At 31.0% G+C, this 21898-nt stretch overlaps 2 protein-coding genes across 4 annotated transcripts; one reads left to right on the forward strand and one right to left on the reverse strand.

Annotated features, from left to right (window-relative positions):
- LOC139490271 (cholecystokinin receptor type A-like) lies at positions 1 to 1075 on the reverse strand. The gene has a single exon (XM_071277119.1). It carries the CDS (start codon positions 1073 to 1075, stop codon positions 41 to 43), a length of 1035 nt encoding a protein of 344 aa, XP_071133220.1. The 3' UTR covers positions 1 to 40.
- A 3842-nt stretch (positions 1076 to 4917) lies between these two features.
- LOC139489624 (AP-4 complex accessory subunit Tepsin-like) lies at positions 4918 to 20285 on the forward strand. 3 transcript variants are annotated; one of them, XM_071276242.1, is made up of 13 exons: positions 4918 to 4970; positions 9916 to 10025; positions 10718 to 10790; positions 11440 to 11531; positions 11950 to 12043; positions 12500 to 12567; positions 13174 to 13264; positions 15554 to 15625; positions 15993 to 16184; positions 16927 to 17044; positions 17700 to 17889; positions 18959 to 19093; positions 20124 to 20285. In XM_071276242.1, the coding sequence occupies exons 2-13, from the start codon at positions 9999 to 10001 to the stop codon at positions 20202 to 20204; spliced, it is 1233 nt and encodes a 410-aa protein (XP_071132343.1). In that variant the 5' UTR covers positions 4918 to 4970; positions 9916 to 9998; the 3' UTR covers positions 20205 to 20285. The 3 variants fall into 3 exon arrangements, with proteins under 3 accessions (XP_071132343.1, XP_071132342.1, XP_071132344.1); XM_071276241.1 differs by lacking the exon at positions 4918 to 4970 and adding an exon at positions 5022 to 5082; XM_071276243.1 differs by lacking the exon at positions 4918 to 4970 and adding an exon at positions 5057 to 5079.
- Positions 20286 to 21898: the final 1613 nt, after the last annotated feature.

A 21898-nucleotide genomic window follows, 5' to 3' on the forward strand; every position in this document is an offset into this window, starting at 1 on the left:
CACAAATATACAAAAAAAAAAAGACGGTATGCACAAAGAATCATGAGCAACGAAAAAGACTGACAACCTCTTTGCGAAATTTCAAGTCATAATATCCGTATATCAACGGATTAACCACGTGATTTATCACATAAAATCTTTGTAAAATAAAGTAGATTATCATCTCTGTTGTAGAAATATTGTACCAAAGTTTGTGGTTTAATTTACTTATGATTAGAAAAACACAAGTTGGTGTGTAAGAAACGAGATAAAATATAATAATAGTCAAAAACATGCTGTTGAAATTGATTTTGCTTGCGTGCATAGTTTTCTTGCGAGTTATTTCGCCTGTGCTTCCATCGCTTGGTTTGGTTTCCGATATAGATTCAAATTGTGTAGAAGCAATGTCCATGCTTGGTCGTCGTAAATCCTTTAGTTTTATATGTCGATATAGCTGAAGTCCAATAGGGATATAGAGAAATGAAATAGTAAGTATGTTTGCAACCATTAAAAAGAATATAATGTAATAATAAATTGCTTCATAGTCTGGGTATTGCCCAGAGCCAGTAAAACACGTCCATCCGGTAACGTTCAAGCCATTGAATTCTCCTTCGATATATTTGTTTCCAGAAAAGAGTAAAACAGGACACGAATTAACAATAGAAAATATAACGATAACAGCCAGACATATTTTTCGTTTTGCTTCGTCCATTTGTTCTCCTAGCGGCTTACATATTTTCAAATATCTTTGAACAGCAATGGCTATAAGAAGCAATGCCGATAAACTGGAAGTGCTTGTCATTGCAAAAAGAAGACCTTTACAGAGTCCTGTGGATGGAAAATCCACAAAATATATAGATTCCAATACATAAAACACAGATGCAACTGTGCCGGATATTAGATCAAAAACTGCCAAGATCGGAATGAAATAGCGGTCGTCTCGATTTGCTTTCATTCGAAAGAAATATACCATGAGAACAATTATGTTTCCAATAAATCCAAGCAGAAAAATTACACCTTGAAGAAAAACACTCGGAAGTAGTTTGTCGTAATAATCTTGATTCCACTGTAGAGTTAGATTATAATTAGAATCCATGTTCAGAATATTCCAAAGAAAAATCCACAAAATGTTATAAAATACCACTCAGACAGAAAGGAAGGAAATGCCTCATTTCATATAAAATAATGTTGTATAAACTTGGTCATCTGACGTTGGAATTGAAATGTAGGTAGTATTTATAAGTATTGAGTATGTATAAAATGTGAATTTAAATACTTTTCGTCTAAATTGTTAAATCTTGACCATGTAGCGTAAAATTAAAGAAACCTTAGGGTGATTATAACCAGCTACTGCTGTGATTAAAGAGCATTAAATATCATTACTCGACAAAATAACATAATATTCTCATAGTCCTTTCTAGGTTAATAAGCGCAGATAGGTCATTTTGTAGTAATTTGTATTAATAGTTAAGCAGAATGAACTGGCTATCACAAATTGACCTGACATGGAAATCCCTCATAATGAAATTATTACATATATTTATGAGATTTATTAATCCTATATATTTTTCTACCCTGATTAGGTTAAATAGAGATGGTAGATTAAACAGGAAAAGTATGTCCTCTTGACATTTTGGTAAATTAAGATAACTATTGCTACTGTCTATTAGTAAACAGGAAATAATTTACAGCAATGTTAAATTGGAACCAAAGTGCATCTTTAGAAAAAGTATCGGGACAGAAACGAATCAGAACCTATGCGGTATGGGTTTTGTTCAATTTTGAAGGCAGTATGGTGACAATTCTGTCTCTGGTGAAGGAGTTGTCTTATTGTCAATTAAACCACATCTTCTTATCTTTATACTTCATTGTATTTATTGTAACCTTGGCCATCAGATGTGAAAACATGCTTAATTAAACTTTGACTCAATTCAGTCCGTCAGTAGTGGATATCAAATCTTTGGCAGATTTTTGTGTTTGCCTTGTATAGAACTTAATCATTGTTGTTATGGGTATTATAGAGGGTTCCAAGTGTTTCACCTCCATCTTCACGAATTGTCATCAACATTATTCAAACTGTGCACAGTGATTGATCGTTCCACATAGATTGAAAATGTACATACGTAATGAAGGAGCGCTCTGAAAAGTGGAACAGGCAAACTTCTAAAAAGTGACAAGGAAAAAAAAGAGAGTGAAATCCCTTCTATAGTTAAATAGTCAGTCACGTCCCTCTATCATTTTCGGACGCATGAAACTATTAAACGTCTTGTTTTCCATTTTTTACCATGCGGTACGGGCTCCGTTCAAGGTGAGTTGTCACATTGGCAATCATACCACATCTTCTTATTTTTATATATTTATGCATTTTGATTGGTTACAACTATAACAAAGAATAAATTTGTCCACGTAGGATTTTTTGGCACAGGAATATGTTCTTCCAAGAACCCCGATTCAAAACAGGCACAAACACGGTATTGTTCTTGTTTGATATTTTTTGTTCTCGCCCTGTATTTATTTCTGGGCCACTGACTGTTCAGCATACAACAATCAAAATATTATAATAAATAAATATTTAAATCAACACGTACCATTTAGAGCACTTTTTATAATTTTTTTCAGAAATATATATATACTTCAATTCTTTACTAAGTATATATTTTAATTAGAAATTAGAACAGACTTTAACTTTTTTGATGGCGCATTTATTTTAATGATCGAAATGAAAGAGTCTTTACACTTTATAGGACTGGACATCAGAATGAAATATTTTATTAATTTGTATAAGACACGGGCCTGGAGCTATTGAATACCAAGTGTGTATACATCTTTTATCAGAAATTGAATTAATTCACCATGTGATTGTCCATGCAGTAAACGTCTTCATCATTTCCCTCCAGTCATAAGTTGTTTATACTTTATATTTTTATAATACAATGTTTTTAAACCACTATAGCTGTTTGTTCAACTGTTTGTCGCTTCTTATTACTACTATATTATTGAACCTGGTTTTTAGGGGATGAGGAACAGTTTGCTGACTTGTCCTACGACATACACAAAACTAAACCTTGTGGAATTCGGGATTTAGAAGGCATTGTAATTGTGTAAGCACATCGAAAGTACATGTGCATTAGGGTAAATGTATATGTAGAATTTATACTTCTATGAATAAATTATAATCATGAAATCAAGACATAAAGGTATGAAATTCACATAAAAGGGAGTTATTTCGCTTTAAGTTGCAATATATCTTATTGAATTCTTAGACTTAAGAAAAAAACACTTTTAAAAACTTTTCCACAAAAGAGGGTCCCCTTTGCCCCTAACCCCGCCTCTGTATCTGCATCTGTATGGGTTTCGTGTGAGAACCATACGGCATGCAACAATAAAAAAAACTCATATGTTATATTCAACTATAAAAGAATGTTCAGTCTACAGCGGGTCTGATTAACTGAGTAACTGATTTAAAATGGGGTTTTCTTTATTGGTCGGTGCATGGATGCTGGATTTTGGGTTTGTTATCTTTTTTGGTTTATTTGGCTTGTTGGTTTTGAAGGTGACATCACTGGTTATTGAACCTCAAATAATCTGTAGAAAATGTTACTCTCTGTTGTTTCCGTCTGTCTTTTAGTGTTTATCATCAGATCTTTCATTTTTTTGCATCCGCATCACTTGATTGTAGTCATTGTTGATAAATATTGCTGCCTTTCTTCCTTTCTTTCTTTCTTTCTTTCTTTCTTTTTTTCTTTCTTTCTTTCTTTCTTTCTTTCTTTCTTTCTTTCTTTCTAGTTCGTCCTTCTCTTGTAAGCTCAACTTGCCAAATTGATATTTGCAAGCTTTTCCCCATCACATCTGAAACTACTGAGCAAGATTGAACAAACTTGACCACAATCATCCTTATGATATTTCTCTTTAAAAATGTGTCTAATGATTCACGACAACCTGCCAAGGTTATAAAGGGAGATAGGATATAATTGATGTATTGTCTATAAGTTATCTTGTAAACTAATATCGCTTAAGAAAATAAATCCTCGGCATACAGGACACGCATGTTCAGAATGTCAAGATCGGTATAACATTCATTTAGACCAAACTGTCAAGACAACATTTGATAAGGCATTATTGCGCTGAAATGACCATTTTCACCTTCTTTTTTATTTCGAGTTTGACTAGTATCTTCAAAACGATAACAAATAAAGGGGAAATTGTAATCAGGCATAAAAATGATATTTGCATGGCCAAAATCGTCATTTGACCCCCAGGAGAGGTTATATATTTCGCTTAAAAGCAAATTTTTAACCTTTTTTTAAATTTTAACCGAAACTTTAATTAGTAGAATTGAAAGAAACTGCAAAATTGACCAGAATTGTTAGCTGATTTTTTTAAAGGAGTTATTGTCCTTGCTTGATGATGTGTACTCATTTTTAGTATTTTTGTGCATCGCCTTTATCCATGACTGGAACTCTTGTGAATAGCTTTATCAACGGAAATCCTTTCACATCTCTCCTTATTTTTGATAAGCATTTTATCAATTTGATGCAAATTTGACAGGTGAGCTAATCAGGCTTCTTGGAGCCTCTACTTTGTATATGCTCTCATTATCCCTGATTAATCATACTACAGATAAGTATTCGGTTTTTCCCTGCATTTTATGTTACTTTGCACACCAAAACAAAACGGTGAGCCCCGGTAGTATCAGAGACTCTGGTAGTATATACTTTCAGTACACTTTTTTGAATCATCTGTATGAAAACATACTATTAAAAAGCTAACATTACACATCGGACCCTTTAAACATTTTGATTTTACTGGTTAACACAAAACTTAAAGCTTATCCGATTAAAAAAAAATTTAGGATTGAAAGTAAAAAAACGCGAAATAGGATAATAGTAGAGCTTTGCATTCTTATAAATTTGTTATGGTTTTTGAATAAACCATTAAAACAAGCGGTTGTTTGATAAAGATTTAATATGACCAAAAACCAAAAAGAAAAGGTAAATAAATATTATTTGTTGGAAATCATAATTTCAATACCCTTGGTTCTGGTCATCAGACCATTATAGGATTTTATTTGAACAAATATCAACATAAAACATTGCACCAGTAGTATAAAAATGCTTTCTCTTTTTAGTGACAGATAATACCTTTATTCTCAAATTAGAGTCTATCCCTGCTTTCCTGACCTTGAATAATTCATGAATATTCATGAACAATTCATGAATATTCATGAATAATATTCATGAATGTTCATGAATATTCAAGGTAACAGTTCATGAATATTCATGAATATTCATGAATGTTAAATGGCACCTTGAATATACATGAATATTGTTTGAACTGAATAAGCTTGAATATACATGAATATTGTATGAACTGAATAACCAAGAATTAACATGAATAATTATCTATAGAATATTCATGAATATGAAATAGGATGTCTTTGAATAATGCATGATAGAATATTCTAGAATCACCATGAATGAAAAATATATATCTATCCCAATATTGAATGCTAAATACATACTCTAGAATAACCTTGAATGTGAATATTTCATGAATATTGAATGGTTGAATGTTCTAGAATAACCATGAATATTGAATGGATGAATATTCTAGAATAACCTTGAATATTGTCATTTGAATGGTTGAATAATCTAGAATAACCATGAATATTGAATGGTTGAATATTGGAGATTAACCATGAATATTGAAATAAGTGTCCTTGAGAGGTTTTTTGAAAACCAAAAGCAAATACAGACATTTAAGTTTAAAATATTTTTAAATCATGATAGCTGTGAAATATGAATTCGTTGGAAAAATTTGGTTGATCATATAGGGAATCACTGAAGCATGACTGGAGTGCCCCCTCCTTATGAAAAGTTCTGGATCCGCCACTGTATTGATCCAATATCCACCCGTTTGTAGTACATGTATGTATCACATTTTTTTGAAATAGTAAAACACCCATGCAACCATGCATCCCGTATTGCTTGATAAGGTTGGAATTGGGATCCATACTATAAATGGGTGGCTATTGGATCTAAAATTCATGTAGATCAATAAAAGTGACTTTACAGATAAAATTATAAAAATTCATGATTTTAACACAAATTGAAACCTTAAATGTAGACTTTAATGGCCAGGTGGGTAATTCAAACATGTTAAAAGTTAATGATAAGCATACATTGTACATTTGACATGATAATGAGCTAACTTATATCAAAGATCTGTGGGGAAAAAACAAATGAGATCATTCTTATCAGAATGTCATTAAAAAAATCAATGCAAATATTAGTATATTTTGTTTTTTTTCAATATTGGTGCTTTAATTGCCATGCATTATGGATTAAACACATTAATCGTTTATCTGATCATATTCAAATATTTAAATAAATAATAATATTAACATCCTATCCATGAAAAAAATATGGCCTGCATGGTTATGATGACGGAATAAAACCTAAGAATAAAAACATTGACTATGGTCAGCTTAATAAAACCTCACTCAAAAACTGATTTAATAACTATAATATTAAAACTAATGTGTCAGATATAAACTTCTCTTCCTTTCTGTAATTTAAAACTTGCTGTCTCTATACTTCCAACTAGAATTGCTGAATACAGGTGTTAAAATGTTGTCTGCATAAAATCTGTTTCATATAATTGCTGGCAGCTCATATTTAATCCCCTAAAAGTACAAAAATATCCACAAAGAATCAATTGTTCAAGAGGTTATGAAGCAATAAATTCAATAGAAACATTATTGATTTTGCAGATGTATTGTATCTTACATTGGAAGCCTAAACGCAAATTAAGACCCCCCCCCTTTTTTATCCCTTGAAGATTATAGTTTTCACCAAGTTTGTTCACCTAATTTAATTTCTACATTATAAAGTAGAATGTGGTAGTGCATTTTTTTAAAGTTATTGACTCCACATTATTAACCTACAGTTTCTCTTTGTACATGAATGTGACAACACCACATACATTCATTAGGGAGCTACCATTTGATTTTTATGGGGGGGCTAGGATGAAATTTGAAAAAAATAGGCAGGACAGGAATTTTGAGTAAAAAAAAAGGCAGGATGAGACACTTGCAAAAAAAAAAAGTCAGGATGACAATTTAGGTAAAAAAAAGTCAGGATAAACTAAAAAAAAAAAAAGGCAGGACCGAAAAGAGTGAAAAATAAAAAGGCAGGACAGAGATTACAACTAAAAAAAAATGCAGGACACAATTTTTCATCCTAGCCCCCCCATAAAAATCAAATGGTAGCTCCCTTACATTAATTGTCTGTCAAAACTCTCTGGTGTTTTCTGAGATTTTAATCCTAAATGTATTATAATAGTGCCTAAACAAATTGCATTTTATAATTATTATAATTATTATAGGTTAAATTAAAATACTTATCTGAAAACATTTGCGTTGTGATTCTCCATTTTGTTTATCCAGCGTATTTTGATGACGTATGCCAGTCCGTTTCCGTCAATGTGTCAATCTCGCCCCATATATTATCGGCCCGAAGTTGATTCGTCCCCGTAACGGCGTTTCAGTGAAACTTCTCAAAACAGGCCGCCAGTCAGGTCACGCAATTACGGCCGATTTGCAGGGTTTGGTTAGTTGAAATTTAAAATCACGAAGAGTAACTTCCCCTTAATATGGGTGTTTTAGAAATATTTTAAAATGTATTTGTTCTAACTCAAATATACGTTTTTCTTTGTAAATTTTAGTATTGTGAATGAAATCTATCGTAAAATTCAGCTGCAACTAGTATTTCATCTTATTTTTTTAATTTTATTTTGCAGGAATAAAAAATAAAAAATACCATACTTTAATGATTTTCCCCTAATAATTAGGTGAAATGTTCTATTCAATGCTCAGCCATTGCATTTCGCGGTAAATCACTACTTTAGAATTTAGAGATCATAATGACACTAAATTGACAAGATGAACAGTACTTAAACAGTTTACAGGTGACCTGACTTACAGACGATCCAAGCTAATATTACATAGCCTTCAAAACGTTGAAATTATATGGACAGGGTACAAATGAATTGTACTGATAATAGCTGTTAGAATTTAATATGAGTACTTTTTCTACCAAAATTACTGCCCATGCATCAGTATCTTATTATTGCTTTAATTTTCAAAAACAATGTTTTAAAGTGCACAAGTGTTTGTTCACAGTTTTTCATCACTAAATGATCAAACTACTCATGAGTTTTTTGTCATGTGCACTTGGTTTTCCAAAGTATTTCATCGAGTTATATATCATATATAACTGTGGAATACATACATGTACATGTACATGTATGTTATTCAGCATCAACAATCAAGTAAAAATATACATACAAAAGTCCTAGAACAAATTTCATTATCAATTTTTATGCCGTTTGCCACAAATAATTCTGAGTCATTATCATGCAGCTTTATTCATGCTTATTCATGTTTGTCACACAATGGAAAAATATTCTAAGTCCAAAATTTATTCCTCATTATTCATTCTTATTCATGAAATGTATGCAAAAAAATTCTAAGTCCAAACATTCATTCTTATTCATGTTTATTCATATTGACAAAAAGGGTTTTATTACCACAAAAAAACAATTTTGAATGAAGGAAACTTGATTATACTATGATATAGGTAGTGACTAGCATTTTAAGAACATTTATTTGTTGTCTCCAAACAGTTATTAAGAATTCATGTATATTCCACTTAATTCATGTTTCATATTCATGAATAATTTTGACACTGGAATAGTAACCATGAATGGAAGTGGAATATTCATGAATATTCATGAATATTCTACTTTATTCATGAATACATGAATATCATGAAAGCAGGGATTTTCTGCCATAAATCAAAATCTTTTGCTTAATCAAGCTACTACTAGGTCAAATTATAACATTACTAAATATCAAAATTGCACATTCAAAGATATTTACAACAAATGTCCTACCAAAATGTGGGGTGGTCTGTTTGGGAAGGACATGAGGATAAGCTGATCATGGTCTAGTCCAAATAATTATTTGGACTAGATCATGGGGTGTTCTGATCCCGGATCCCACTTATTGTTTTGTCAGATTCCCGTATCCCACTTACACACTATGTACGTAAGCAATTCTCATTTTTTTCTAATTTCCCGCATCCTTCTAGACTTCATTTCACGTTTTCACGTCACAATAATTACTTTCACGTGTCACACTTACAAAAAATCAGCAATCCCACGTCACGCTTAGACCCCAATGAGACCCACTATGATGTCTTGGAGTTGAAAGGCAAAAAATTGAAATATAGCCTTACAAGACGTTATAATTATAATATATTGTCCCCTGAACAACACTTAATAGTTGGGGGAAATAGAAATACAGGGTGTCTGTCCACGAGGTCTTATCGCTGCCAATTTTAGTGCCTGTGGGTCTTGTTAGCGCTCTCATCAAAATTTTTGAAAGGAGTTATGCTCCTTGGAATTTTCAATAATGTGGAAATTTACCTTACAAGCACCGTAATGGATATAATTCTTGGTAGATTTTTATGAAATATATATAATCAAATATATAATGCCCTTTGAATTATTGCTGATTTTATGTAAAATTGCATTAACAGAATTTTATGAAACTTATAGGTTTATATTGATCATGCCTGCAGCAATGTCGTGGACACTTTCAAAAATAAGAGATGATCAAATGTTTTTATGAGTGTTGCCACTATTTATTGTAATGGAAATCACATTGCATTTGCTCTAAAGCCTTCATTTCTCTAAGATATTTATGAAAAGTTTAAAAAAAAAAAAAAAAAAGTAAAAAGTGCTTTATTTAATAGATATTACCCTTGTACCTTAGATAGACAAAATTTGTGGTACATACTTTTAAAATTCATGTACCAATAATAATGAAAATAATATGTATATTGATAATTTCATTAAATCTTATAATTTCAGATCTTCATATTGTTTGGAAATGGAGAAGATATGAAATATTCTACAAAACTTCAGTTCTGTAATGTGACAGTGGTGCCAATATCATGGACAAAGTTTCATTTGTTAATAAGGTACATGTACATCTTTCATTAATTTAAGTTAAAGAGGTAATATATATTGTGGTACATTTTTAAGTGCTTGACACAGATGTATCTGTGTACATGGTGTATGACATACGAAAAAAGGGTATTTTATGGCACATAAGAGAAGGTCTAGAGAAAATTTATAAGTTGCTGTACATTTGTCTCCCCTTGATTAGAGACAAAGTTGCCCGAAATTAAAACTTTTTTTTCAAAATGTCTACAATTTACAGAATTTAATCTATTTACTTAATTGAATTATTGTCATTTAAAAAAACGTATTTGTCAATAATCTCTACTCCTATAAAGTGACAGTTAACTGTATTGAAATGACATATTTGTACAAATGTTAAACTGTCTTGTCTATTCTGAGAAGTGACACCTTTGTTAAAAAATATTTGTACAGACTATAGTGAACACTTTAAAATGAATGCTATCACATGTACAAATTGTCAGGAAAAAATTACATACATTAATGCTTGATTCAACATAAACATATTTGAAAAATCATGGAACACAATCCTTTGAAAAGATTTACATTTGTATATAAATGAACCAAAAAGATGATGAAAAGTGTTCTAAAATTAAATATAAACTAAAATAATATTTTTAGAATAAATTGCTTATAAATGCTTTATACATACAATGTATATCCACACCTAATAGTTGAGTACTGCTTTCAGATAAGTGTATTGATGAAAGCTACCTCAGATGATGCCAACCCTATACAAGGTTATCTATATCAGGAAGTCAATAGTATCCTTCATATTGTGAATAAAAGTTATCCCAAAATTACTGAATGCAGATATATTTATATTTTAATGATTTAAACATATTTTGGTTTTAAAATGTTAGATTACTGACTATTAGGTAATAATATGTATGTTTATGGAATAATCTTCATCCATTAATGATTAATCTAGAAGTTTTAGCGGTAGACAAATAACAAAAAATTGCTACAATAGTTACACATCCTCAATAGGACTTATTAAAACAGAGAAGCCTAAATGGTCTATAACCATTTTGTAACTGGAACTTTCAATCTTATTTTAAGTGCAATTAAGTTATTAATATATTAAAAAATTGTATATTAAAAAATGATAATTGAAATAAACAATTTTAATCACACCAGTAACAAAGTGGTGGTTGTCAGGAATATGGCTGACTCAGGTAATACAGTTGCAGCATCAACAAAGACAGGCAAATTTATCTAATTAAGGGAACTAAATTTCTTTAAATACTTTTATTTTTTTTTACATAGAATACATAACATATCATAACATAAAATATTCCAATATTTTTGTTATAATTATGCAAAAACAAAATAACTGTTCTTGTATGTTGTTCGTTTATGTATCAATTTAACAAACAGTGTTATCATTGTTTTCTTTAACATCACAAACAGAGATTACATTTGAATCTGATGGGTACCGAGAGAGCACTCTAGAGTTTCTGGTAGACAGACTTAACAAACAATCTTGTCATGTTAAATTTAAGGTAAGATCAAGGGAAGTAGTCCAGTCTTCAATACAATTTTAGATCAAACTTAAAAATTAGTTTTGTAATTTGCGAAATTATTGCATACATTTGTTTTTGCAAATTTATGAAGAATGGACAAAAATGGAAAATTATTTATTGCTATTTCAGGAAAAGCAGTCTACAGGTATATGTACCCAATATCAGATTGTTAGCTTTTATTATTTCGGTATACTCATTCATTTTGCATTATTCACATGAATAAAAACCTCACAATGATTTCTGCATTTACAATATAAAAAAAAAATTATTCTCCATTTATATTTGGCTGTTTAACTATAATGTATCATGTACATGAAATAATTTTTGGAAAATATATACTTCCTTTTAGAGGCTTCTACAGCAAACATCCTCCGATACTTAGTTTATTTATGTTTAGGTGCTGAAATTGCTTAAGTTCATAGTAGAGAATGGACCATCAGAATTTAGACTTGGATTGATGAAGAATTCTCATGGCATCAGAGAAGCTACAAGTAAGTAAAGATCATATTGAGATTTTGATGATTTAGGGATGAAGATGCCCCATAGCAGTGACTGTTTGTCTAGCTCTCATCTGATTAAAAGTGTGATGGATACCAAAGAAACAACAGCACAAGTTCAAATGAAGAATGCTTTGTTCATTGTTGAAGGACATACAATGACCTATAGCTGTTAATTTCTGTGTCATTTGGTTTCTTGTGGAGAATTGTCTCATTGGCAATCATACCACATCTTCTTTTTTATAATTAGTGTACCAAACAATGCTTGTAATTACTTAACATGCTTAAAGCAAGCTCAAAATATTGCTGAAATGAATTATATTACTCTACACTATAATATTGGCAGCCCTACTTTATAAAATTATATATGTATCATTGGTTTATTTAGAATAATAGCAGCTAGCACAGATGCATGTGATTATTAAGAATTGTTTAATTTTTAATTTACAGAATATAGTAGTCCAGAAGATCCACTACATGGCAATGTACCCAATAAAGCTGTTAGACAGATAGCACAGGTACTACAAGATTGTTTACACATTTAACATAGTTACTGTAACATGTGTTAGACAGATTGCTCTTAAGAAGGTAGTAAAGCATTGGTTGAATAAATAGAACAAGAATGTATTATGTCCCATAGATTTAAAAGGTAAAAGTAAGAAATCTTTAAAAATTAAAAAAACACACAAACAAGACCAAAAAAGTTTATAGACAGAAATTGGCAGCAGATAATTTTCACCAAAAAGGTCTTTGTCAAGGGATGATGATCACTGAAGAGTTTCTATTGAAGATTTTGATATATTTTCATCCTGAGGAAATTATGAAAAATTAGTATCCATAAAGTTAATATATAAACATCATAGTATTTAGTTGGAGACAAACTAAGTTCATTTGGTGTTTGCAAAAAATGCAGAATGAATTCAAGATTTCAATATTTTTTGTTGCAATATAAAGAATATAAAAATATTTTTTGGGGATGTATGGGCCCACAAAAATTGCTCTCATGAAAATGAAAGAATAATTTTACAAACATAATGAATCTATTACAGGTTTATGTTGTAAAATGTTATAATTGATTTAAAGAACCCATGATTCATCACTTATGACATGCCTTCTATCTTTAGGAGTTATCACAGTTGTTATTTGACACAGAATTAAAACAAAGCCCAGGAATGCAACAAGAAAGGTCAGCACAAGACAAGTCCAGAATCACAGGTATCAAATTTAAACTAATTACAACAATTCTCTCTATTCAGTTCCTCAAGAGAAAAAAGTTATTAAAGATTAACATGAAAAATAAGTCATACAATATCTTTTGTTGTAAATGTCTTTTGTTACATGTCTTATTTTTGTTTATGTGTGACATGAAATGATTTCTCATTGATGTATACCCTATACATCTACATTATTCTTAGTTACAAATATAAAAAAGGAAAAAGATACATGTATAATTACCAATGAGACAATTCTTTTCAAGAGACCAAATGACAAAGAAATTAACAACTATAGGTCACCTTACAGCCTTCGACAATGACCAAAGCCCATACACCATAGTCGGCTGTAAAAGGCCCTGAAATGACAAGTGTAAAACAATTCTAACGAGAAAACTAGCGTCCTGGTTTATGTACAACAAAATGAAAGAAAAACAAATATGTAACACAGTTACAAACGACAACCACTGAATTACAGGCACAATAATACAGAATGTGGCTGTGTTAAACATATAAGCAGGATCCAAACCCTCCTCCTAACCTAGGACGGTGATGTAACAGTACAACATTAGAATAAACTATAACTGGATGCTCCGCAGGGCACATCTTTATACGACCGCAGAGGTAGAACCCTGAACAGTTGGGGCAAGTATGGACACAACATTTAAACTTGATACAGCTCTGAATTTGGATTGTGATTAAATAGTTGACACAACATAGGTTTCTGACACAGAATGAATGTGGTCTAAGAACTTAAACTTAAAAACTTAAAAATTTTAAATTGGACATTTACCTATTATGGTCCAATATCCAAAATCTAAATACATGGTTAGATTCAGCAAATCATAGAACCCCAAGAATTCAATTTTTGATGAAATCAAATATTGTTCAATTTTAGACCCTTTAGACCTCAATGTGGACCAATTTGATAACCGGGCCCAAATATTAAAAATCTAACTACATGTTTAGATTCAGTATATCAAAGAACCCCTAGAATTCAATTTTTGTTAAATCAAGTTTAATTTTGGACCCTTTGGACCTTAATGTAGACCAATTTGAAAACAGGACCAAAAATTAAGAATCTGAATACACGGTTAGATTTGGCATATCAAAGAACCCCAATAATTCATTTTTTGATGAAATCAAACAAAGTTTAATTTTGGACCTTTTTGGCCCCTAATTCGTTGGGACCAAAACTCCCAAAATCAATCCAAACCTTCCTTTTGTGGTCATAAACCTTGTGTTAAAATTTCATAGATTTCTATTAACTTATACTAAAGTTATTGTGCAAAAACCAAGAAAAATGCTTATTTGGGACCTGTGTTTGGCCCCTAATTCCTAAACTGTTGGGACTAAGACTTCCAAAAGCAATCCATACCTTCCTTTTGTGGTCTTAGACCTTATGTTAAAATTTCATAGATTTCTGTTAACTTATACTAAAGTTATTGTGCGAAAACCAAGAAAAATGCTTATTTGGGCCCTTTTTGGCTCCTAAACTATTGGGACCAAAACACCCAAAATCAATCCCAACCTTCCTTTTATGGTCATAAACTTTGTTTTTAAATTTCATAGATTTCTATTTACTTTTACTAAAGTTAGAGTGCGAAAACCAAATGTCATGGATGATGACGACGAAGACGCCAACGTGATACCAATATACGACCAAAAAATTTTCAATTTTTGCGGTCGTATAAAAATCATTTAAAACAACTTAACTCATCAGATGGATACAAATAGAAATACATATAACAGAAACACAGAGTGGAAGTGGCAGACTACTTATACATCCCAAAAACAAAAAGACACTAAGTACAGATCTGAGAGTTTTTGCAGTTACTGGTATCTAGTTGTAATCCAATAACAACTAACAAAAAAAAATATGCATCTTAGACTATATTCTAATAATTTAATTTTGGATGTAACACGTCTTCTGATTGGCTGACATTGTTTTGTTTATCAGCCCATAGACATAATTTAGTCATGTGACGTCAATAACATTTTTTCATGGTTTTCTCCGGTTTAAAATGGAATTTAGAATTAGATTATAAGAAATGACTGTAATATTTTTTCTGTCTATTCGAAAAAACATAAAAAATGTGGTGCACACTGTTAAATAACTCGCTCGCTACGACAGAAAAAATATTACAGTCATTCCTTAATTAATTTTTAAGCAAGCAAAATTAAGTGATACATTTTTACTATATTATTACAAAGGTAATGATCACTTATACATAAACTTATCATGATGATGTATGTTTGTACTAAGAATATATTTTGTGACAAAAACTTTCAGGTCTTGGTAATGCTAATGTAAGTCCAAAAGGAAGCATGCAAGGATTTGGAAACTCCCCAACCAAAACAAAAAGTAAGTAAAGAAAGTTGTACAATCTTTATAAATAAGAAAAAAATATTTTGTTGTTTATTTAAAATAGATTATAATGAACTAAGATAAACTTTTGATACAATATTAATAATCACAGAGTATCACAATTAGTTGTTAAAAAAAATTTGAATTCTAGAGTGATTTTGAAGGCATTTGATTTTTTTGTTGTTTGTGTAGCAATTTAGAATATTTATTTTAAAATTGAATAAACAATGATTTGGCTTAGAGGATATTGCCTTAAAAAAAGCAACACATTTTCTATAGAACAGTTCTTACCTCTGTTCACCATTCCAAACTATTTATATACACTAGATATACGTATACATATATATTCACACTGAAACTGCAGGCAGTTTTATGGACAAATTAACTAAATTTGCCACTGGATTTCAAGACAGAACCAAAGAGCAACAAGCAGCCATTTTATCTTCTATTGAATCATATGGGGATTACAAACCACCACCACTTCCTGTTGTGTATAATGAAATGGCAGCACCACAGCAAGAAGAAAAAGAAATTAAACATCAAGTTGAGAAACAAGGTCAGTTTGTCTTCTTTCAAATTCATATCTCAGAAGGTTAGTCTTTGTATGGTGCTATTAGGTATATATACCATATCAGGTATTAGGGAAAAAGGTTTACCGATATGATTCCAGGTCAGATTGTTTTCTGCCTAACAAGGATCTATGGTGATATTCCAAGCTATCATAGCTTATCAATTCATATCATGTCAGGACAACCAGCACAACAGTATGTAAAGCATCAAGTCATATTTTTTCTTGTATGTTAGTTTGTTGAGGTTATGAAGGCATCCAACAGATTTGATGAAGACCTTTTATACAGTGAAAAGTTAAAAATATTTGCAGTTTAACACACTTGATTTTAAAGTATAATTTATTGAATATTTACAATGAAGCACACTTGATTTATATATATTGAAATGAATTTGATTAGGAGATGTACACTTGCCAATTATAAATATGTCCTGATTTGGTATTTTCTCTCACTAAATTAAGCTCGCAGAAATGTATGGTAAAAAACTGTAATGTCCTACATGAAGAAATTTTCAATGTGTTAAAAAAAAACGTTTGCTTGTGCTAAATAGATTTCTTGATTTGAAAGAAAACATTAGTTGTTGTTTTGTTATTTAAAAACACTATAACAGTCAGTTTTCTCAGTAATAAGTATCATCTAAATCAAAATTAATCCAAACAATTCCACCACTTTGAAGAAAACTGTCTGCATTTTATGTTAATAAATGATAACTTATCATAAATTTTCCAGTCAAACCAATCCAGCATATCCCAGGAAAGGTTGGTGGTGGCTGGGATGATGAGGATGAAGAAACTGGTAACCAGACAACCAGTGTTTCTAGTCAAGATGGAGATACAGTTTTTGATGGGTATTCTTACAATTTTAACAAAAATTGGCATGAATGAATTATGTTTTGATACATTTGATGATCTTAGTAAATTATGTAGTTCTGGTTAGCTACAATAAATAACATAGTATCCATACTTTATTATACCCCATGAAAAAAGTTCAAAGGGTATAATGTTTTTGGTCAGTCTGTTCGTCTGTCCAGTCCTGTTCTTTTAAACGCTCCTGTCACCACACAACAGAGTTTCATGAAACTTTGTACAAATTAAGTACATACAAGGACGATGTGCATTTCAACAGAAAATGAGAAATCATGATTCAAATTTTCTAGTAGTAATGCCCCTTTGAACCTAGAATTAAAACCTAAATAAACTACCTCAACAGTTTTTTTTTTAAACTTTGTAGATAATAAGGGCATAAAAAGAAATTGTGCATATCCACAAGATTTTTTTTCTATCAGTTGATTAATTTTGCAATGAAAACTAAATTGCAAAATATCCTGTGTGGTTTATTCTATCTTCAGAGAAAATTAAAATCAAGAGGAATAGGAACAAAAAATAAAAAAAAACAAATATCTTGGGTCCAAGAAATGTGAAAATAAACCTTTTTAAAGTCAAGCTTTGTAATGCACTTTCACTTTACAAAATTCTTTTACTATATCTTGTATTTTATTACAGAACTGATCATGCAGACAGTTGGTGTGAAGAAGAGAACTTAGTAGAACAAACACTAGCTAGTAGTGATGATACATTACTGACAGTAGGAGAAATTAAACAGTTTATATCATCTTGTCAGAACCTTAACTGTGAAAAAGTTATAGAATTGTTAAATACACAACTGAAATCTACTACTCAATGTGTGGTTCTGGTAAGTAAAATCTGACAGTCCCCTTACTAATCTGTTACTTATGGGTCATCTCATGGATGCCAAGTCTCACTTTATTAGTAATTAGAGGGAGACTCGCACATGTTCATGTTTATTTTGTGGCAATTTTCTTTGATCTATTGTTTTTTCTCTTTGTTCTTTACTATTTTGCCCATATCTTACACATTTACTTCATGTAAACTTGGCAGTACTGTTATCTTCTGGCAATTACAGAGTAGATCATCCTCAACTTAATGTGTTGTTGTGATAAATAAAGTCACAATGAATGGACCCACCCCCTATTTGTTGATTTTTAATGCAAAATTAGAAAGTATGCAATTTGTTATGATATTAAAGTATAATAACAAAGATAAGTTATCTTCATTAACCATGCATTCTACCAGAGATGATGGGATTTGCATGGTCTAATTCAATTATTTTTTGACATATTTTTGTAAATTTATTAGACCCTGCTTTAAAAAAGTAGAGGTACACTGTTTTTGCCTCTGTCAGTCTGTCCATCCATCCAAAGAATATTTTTCATCGCATCTTTCTCAGGAAGTACATAAGAAGGATTTTTGATTTAAGGGATTATATGAGTTAGTTATACCATGTGATGTGTTTTCAGATACACCACTCTACAACTTCCTGTTTATCTTGTACTTTTTGTGGGTGGGGGTATCATTAGCGAGCAGAAGCTCACAGATTCACTTGTTAGATCTGTTATGTATATTTTTGTGTATAACTGTCTCATCAAAAAAATAAGTTATATACTTAGATACATTGCTTCATGATTTATATTGTGATCACTTAGAAACATATTATGCCTAAAAATTAAATCTGATAAAAAGTGAGTTTTTAAGCTTTTCTAAAAGTAGTAACTATCTTTTCCATTTTGAATTTGTTGTTCTAGAATTATGGGACTTTAACCAGTTTTCTGTTATTTTAAAACAATGGAGATGATCACATGTCTCTGTTTTTTATTTCATAGACCACAATTAACATTGAATAAATAACAGAAACATGTCTGTTTTTCTCAAAATTGTTCCACCATTTTTTATTTGTTTTTCAGAAATCACTCTTATTGATAGAGTATCTAGTCAATACTGGTTTAGTTAATTGTGATTTCATTTGTAAAACCTGTCAGAACCAATTACTACAGCTTTCTACAGAAGAATCATCAGTATCCTCTACCAAAGCTAACAAGGTATGATCATAGATATATAGTATAAGGAAAGGGAGGGATACTGATTATATATCTAATTGCCTGCAGTGAAAGTTACAATTTTAAATATAGAACCTTACAAATTTTCTATCCTAGAACCATTAGTTATAGAATCTGACAGTAAATAATGTAGCAATTTTAACCTGTTTAATGTAGAATATTTTTTAAATATATAAAAGCTGGTAAATAGCAAAACATATCATACAATTATATCTAAGTGTGGATACATCAAATACACATAATTGATAGTACACACTCTCTAACAAGGTCATTTTTAAGTGGTGTAAACATCAATAAGACATCAACTCCAAGAAGAAATTAGAAGTCAACTTACAGAACTTTATAATGACAGACAAAAAACAAAGGTCAAAACTCTATGACATGTGAGGCTGTCTACAGTTTACTGACACCAGAAGAAGAATGACAAAAAAACTTACTTCACATCATATATGTTGAGCATCTCTATATTTATTATCAGATAATTAACCTAGTAAACAATAGCACAACTTGGACTTTACAATTTCTCTATATTTAACGGATTTGAATAAATCCAACTCAATTAATATGCCTAGAAATTTTGTGCCAGTCAAAGAATATTTTGGTAATTGCTGCTTTTTTCTTTGGAAATGGGACAGGATAAAGTGGTTAAAGTTTGTTTTTAAAACTTGATATTTGTGTTTAATATCAGTATAGATTTAGCTTTAGATTTTATTTTATTTAAAGTGCAACCTGATACAATATACATGAAATTACAATTACATTTCAATACATTAGCAATAGTATACCATATCAGCCAGCCTTTAGAGGCTTATGAAGCACTAACAATATTCATACAAGATTATAAACATACAAAGAATATATATTAACTCGATTATTCATTCTGAGATCTGAGGTTGTTTTAAGTTTTTATAAAAATGTTTCTCTCTTATATATACGTTCTTCAAAAAACTAAATATTGAACAAGATGTATGATGCTCTTAGCCTGAAGTTACTTGCTTTCTTTGTCTTTCAGATTTTATTGTGTTTTGAAAAGCTGTTGAATATAAGATTACTTCCCAAGGATGATATGCATCTAATGTTAATGGAAGACTAGCATGTCAAAACTATATTGTTAAATCATATTTCACTTGTTCATTCTATCTGCATCATAAATTATTAAACTTATAATATATCATGTTTTTAAGAACTAGTCCTGTAGTATGAATACATTCCATATTTATTTACCCATTGCTTAAATAAAGGCAACAGTAGTATATCGCTGTTTGAAAGTCATAAATTGATTGAGAGAAAACAAATCCAGGTTACAGACTAAAACTGAAGGAAACACATCAACTATAAGAGGAAAACAACAAAACAACAAAAACACTCAAGTGCAAAAAAAAAAAAAACCGACAATACAACACACACAGAAACGAACTATAAGATAACAATTGCCATTTTCCTGACTTGGTACAGGACATTTTAAGAAAAAATATTGGGTTGAACCTGGTTCTGTGACTAGCCAAACATTGCGCTTTCTTAAAAAAAAAATATTTGTTTCATATTTGAATGATCAATGAATAAGGTTTTGGCAAGACACATTAAACTTTTACACTGGAAGACAGTGGCATAGCTTAAACCTTATTCCTAGTGATACTAATAAAGATTTGAGGCTTGATGCTGCCTTGAAGGCCTAATCATGGTTTTAAGATTGGGAGTTTGAAGTATGATACTGTATGCCGTATGTGTTTTGCTCATTGTTTTAGGTCTTGTATATATTAGTTTGTCCATCAAAATGCAACTTCTTGTCAAATCAGTGCAAAAGAGTTTTTAGCAATCGCAATAAAGCACAAAAGACAAGGGTAGAAATGATGCTTTGTAAAAAAAAAGAGGAGTTGAAATATTTTATTTTGCATAAGGAGAAAGCATTCATCATTTGTAAGGTAAAAAATCTGGCGAGGTAGTTGCCTCACTGCCTCAATGGAAGCTATGCCACTCACAACTGTTCCAAGTTAAATTGAAAATGGAAATGGGGAATGTGCCAAAGAGAAAACAACCCGACCATAGAAAAAAACAACAGCAGAAGGTCACCAACAGGTCTTCAATGTAGTGAGAAATTCCCGCACCCGGAGGCGTCCTTCAACTGGCCCCTAAACAAATATATACTAGATCAGTGATAATGAACGCCATACTAATTTCCAAATTGTACACAAGAAACTAAAATTAAAATAATACAAGACTAACAAAGGCCAGAGGCTCCTGACAAGTACATTGTTTATGATTTTTGTCGAGCCTGCAACTTTTGTTGCAGAAAGCTCGACATAAGGATAGTGATCCGGCGGCGGTGTTAGCTCACTTCTTAAAAGCTGTATATTTTAGAAGGTGGAAGACCTGGATGCTTCATATTTTGTATATAGATGCCTCATGTTACGAAGTTTCCGTCAGTCACATGTCCATTGTCCTTGACCTCATTTTCATGGTTCAGTGACCACTTGAAAAAAAAGTTCAGATTTTTTGCAATGTTAAATTCTCTCTTACTGTAAGTAATAGGATAACTATATTTAGTATGTGCATACCTTGCAAGGTCCTCATGCCCGTCAGACAGTTTTCACTTGACCTCAACCTCATTTTATGGATCAGTGAACAAGGTTAAGTTTTGGTGGTCAAGTCCATATCTCAGATACTATAAGCAATAGGTCTAGTATATTCGGTGTATGGAAGGACTGTAAGGTGTACATGTCCAACTGGCAGGTGTCATCTGACCTTGAACTCATTTTCATGGTTCAGTGGTTATAGTTAAGTTTTTGT

The sequence above is a fragment of the Mytilus edulis genome, chromosome 9, assembly GCF_963676685.1.
Source record: "Mytilus edulis chromosome 9, xbMytEdul2.2, whole genome shotgun sequence".
Taxonomy (NCBI): Eukaryota; Metazoa; Mollusca; class Bivalvia; order Mytilida; family Mytilidae; genus Mytilus; species Mytilus edulis.

Bases quoted from the DNA above. Each gene is read 5' to 3' on its own strand.
- LOC139490271 (XM_071277119.1), bottom strand. From the start codon at position 1,075: ATGGATTCTAATTATAATCTAACTCTACAGTGGAATCAAGATTATTAC.
- LOC139489624 (XM_071276242.1), top strand. From the start codon at position 9,999: ATGGACAAAGTTTCATTTGTTAATAAG. The intron at 15,626-15,992 runs GTAAGTAAAGAA...CTGAAACTGCAG, and splicing joins CTCCCCAACCAAAACAAAAA to GCAGTTTTATGGACAAATTA. The intron at 17,045-17,699 runs GTATTCTTACAA...ATTTTATTACAG, and splicing joins GGAGATACAGTTTTTGATGG to AACTGATCATGCAGACAGTT.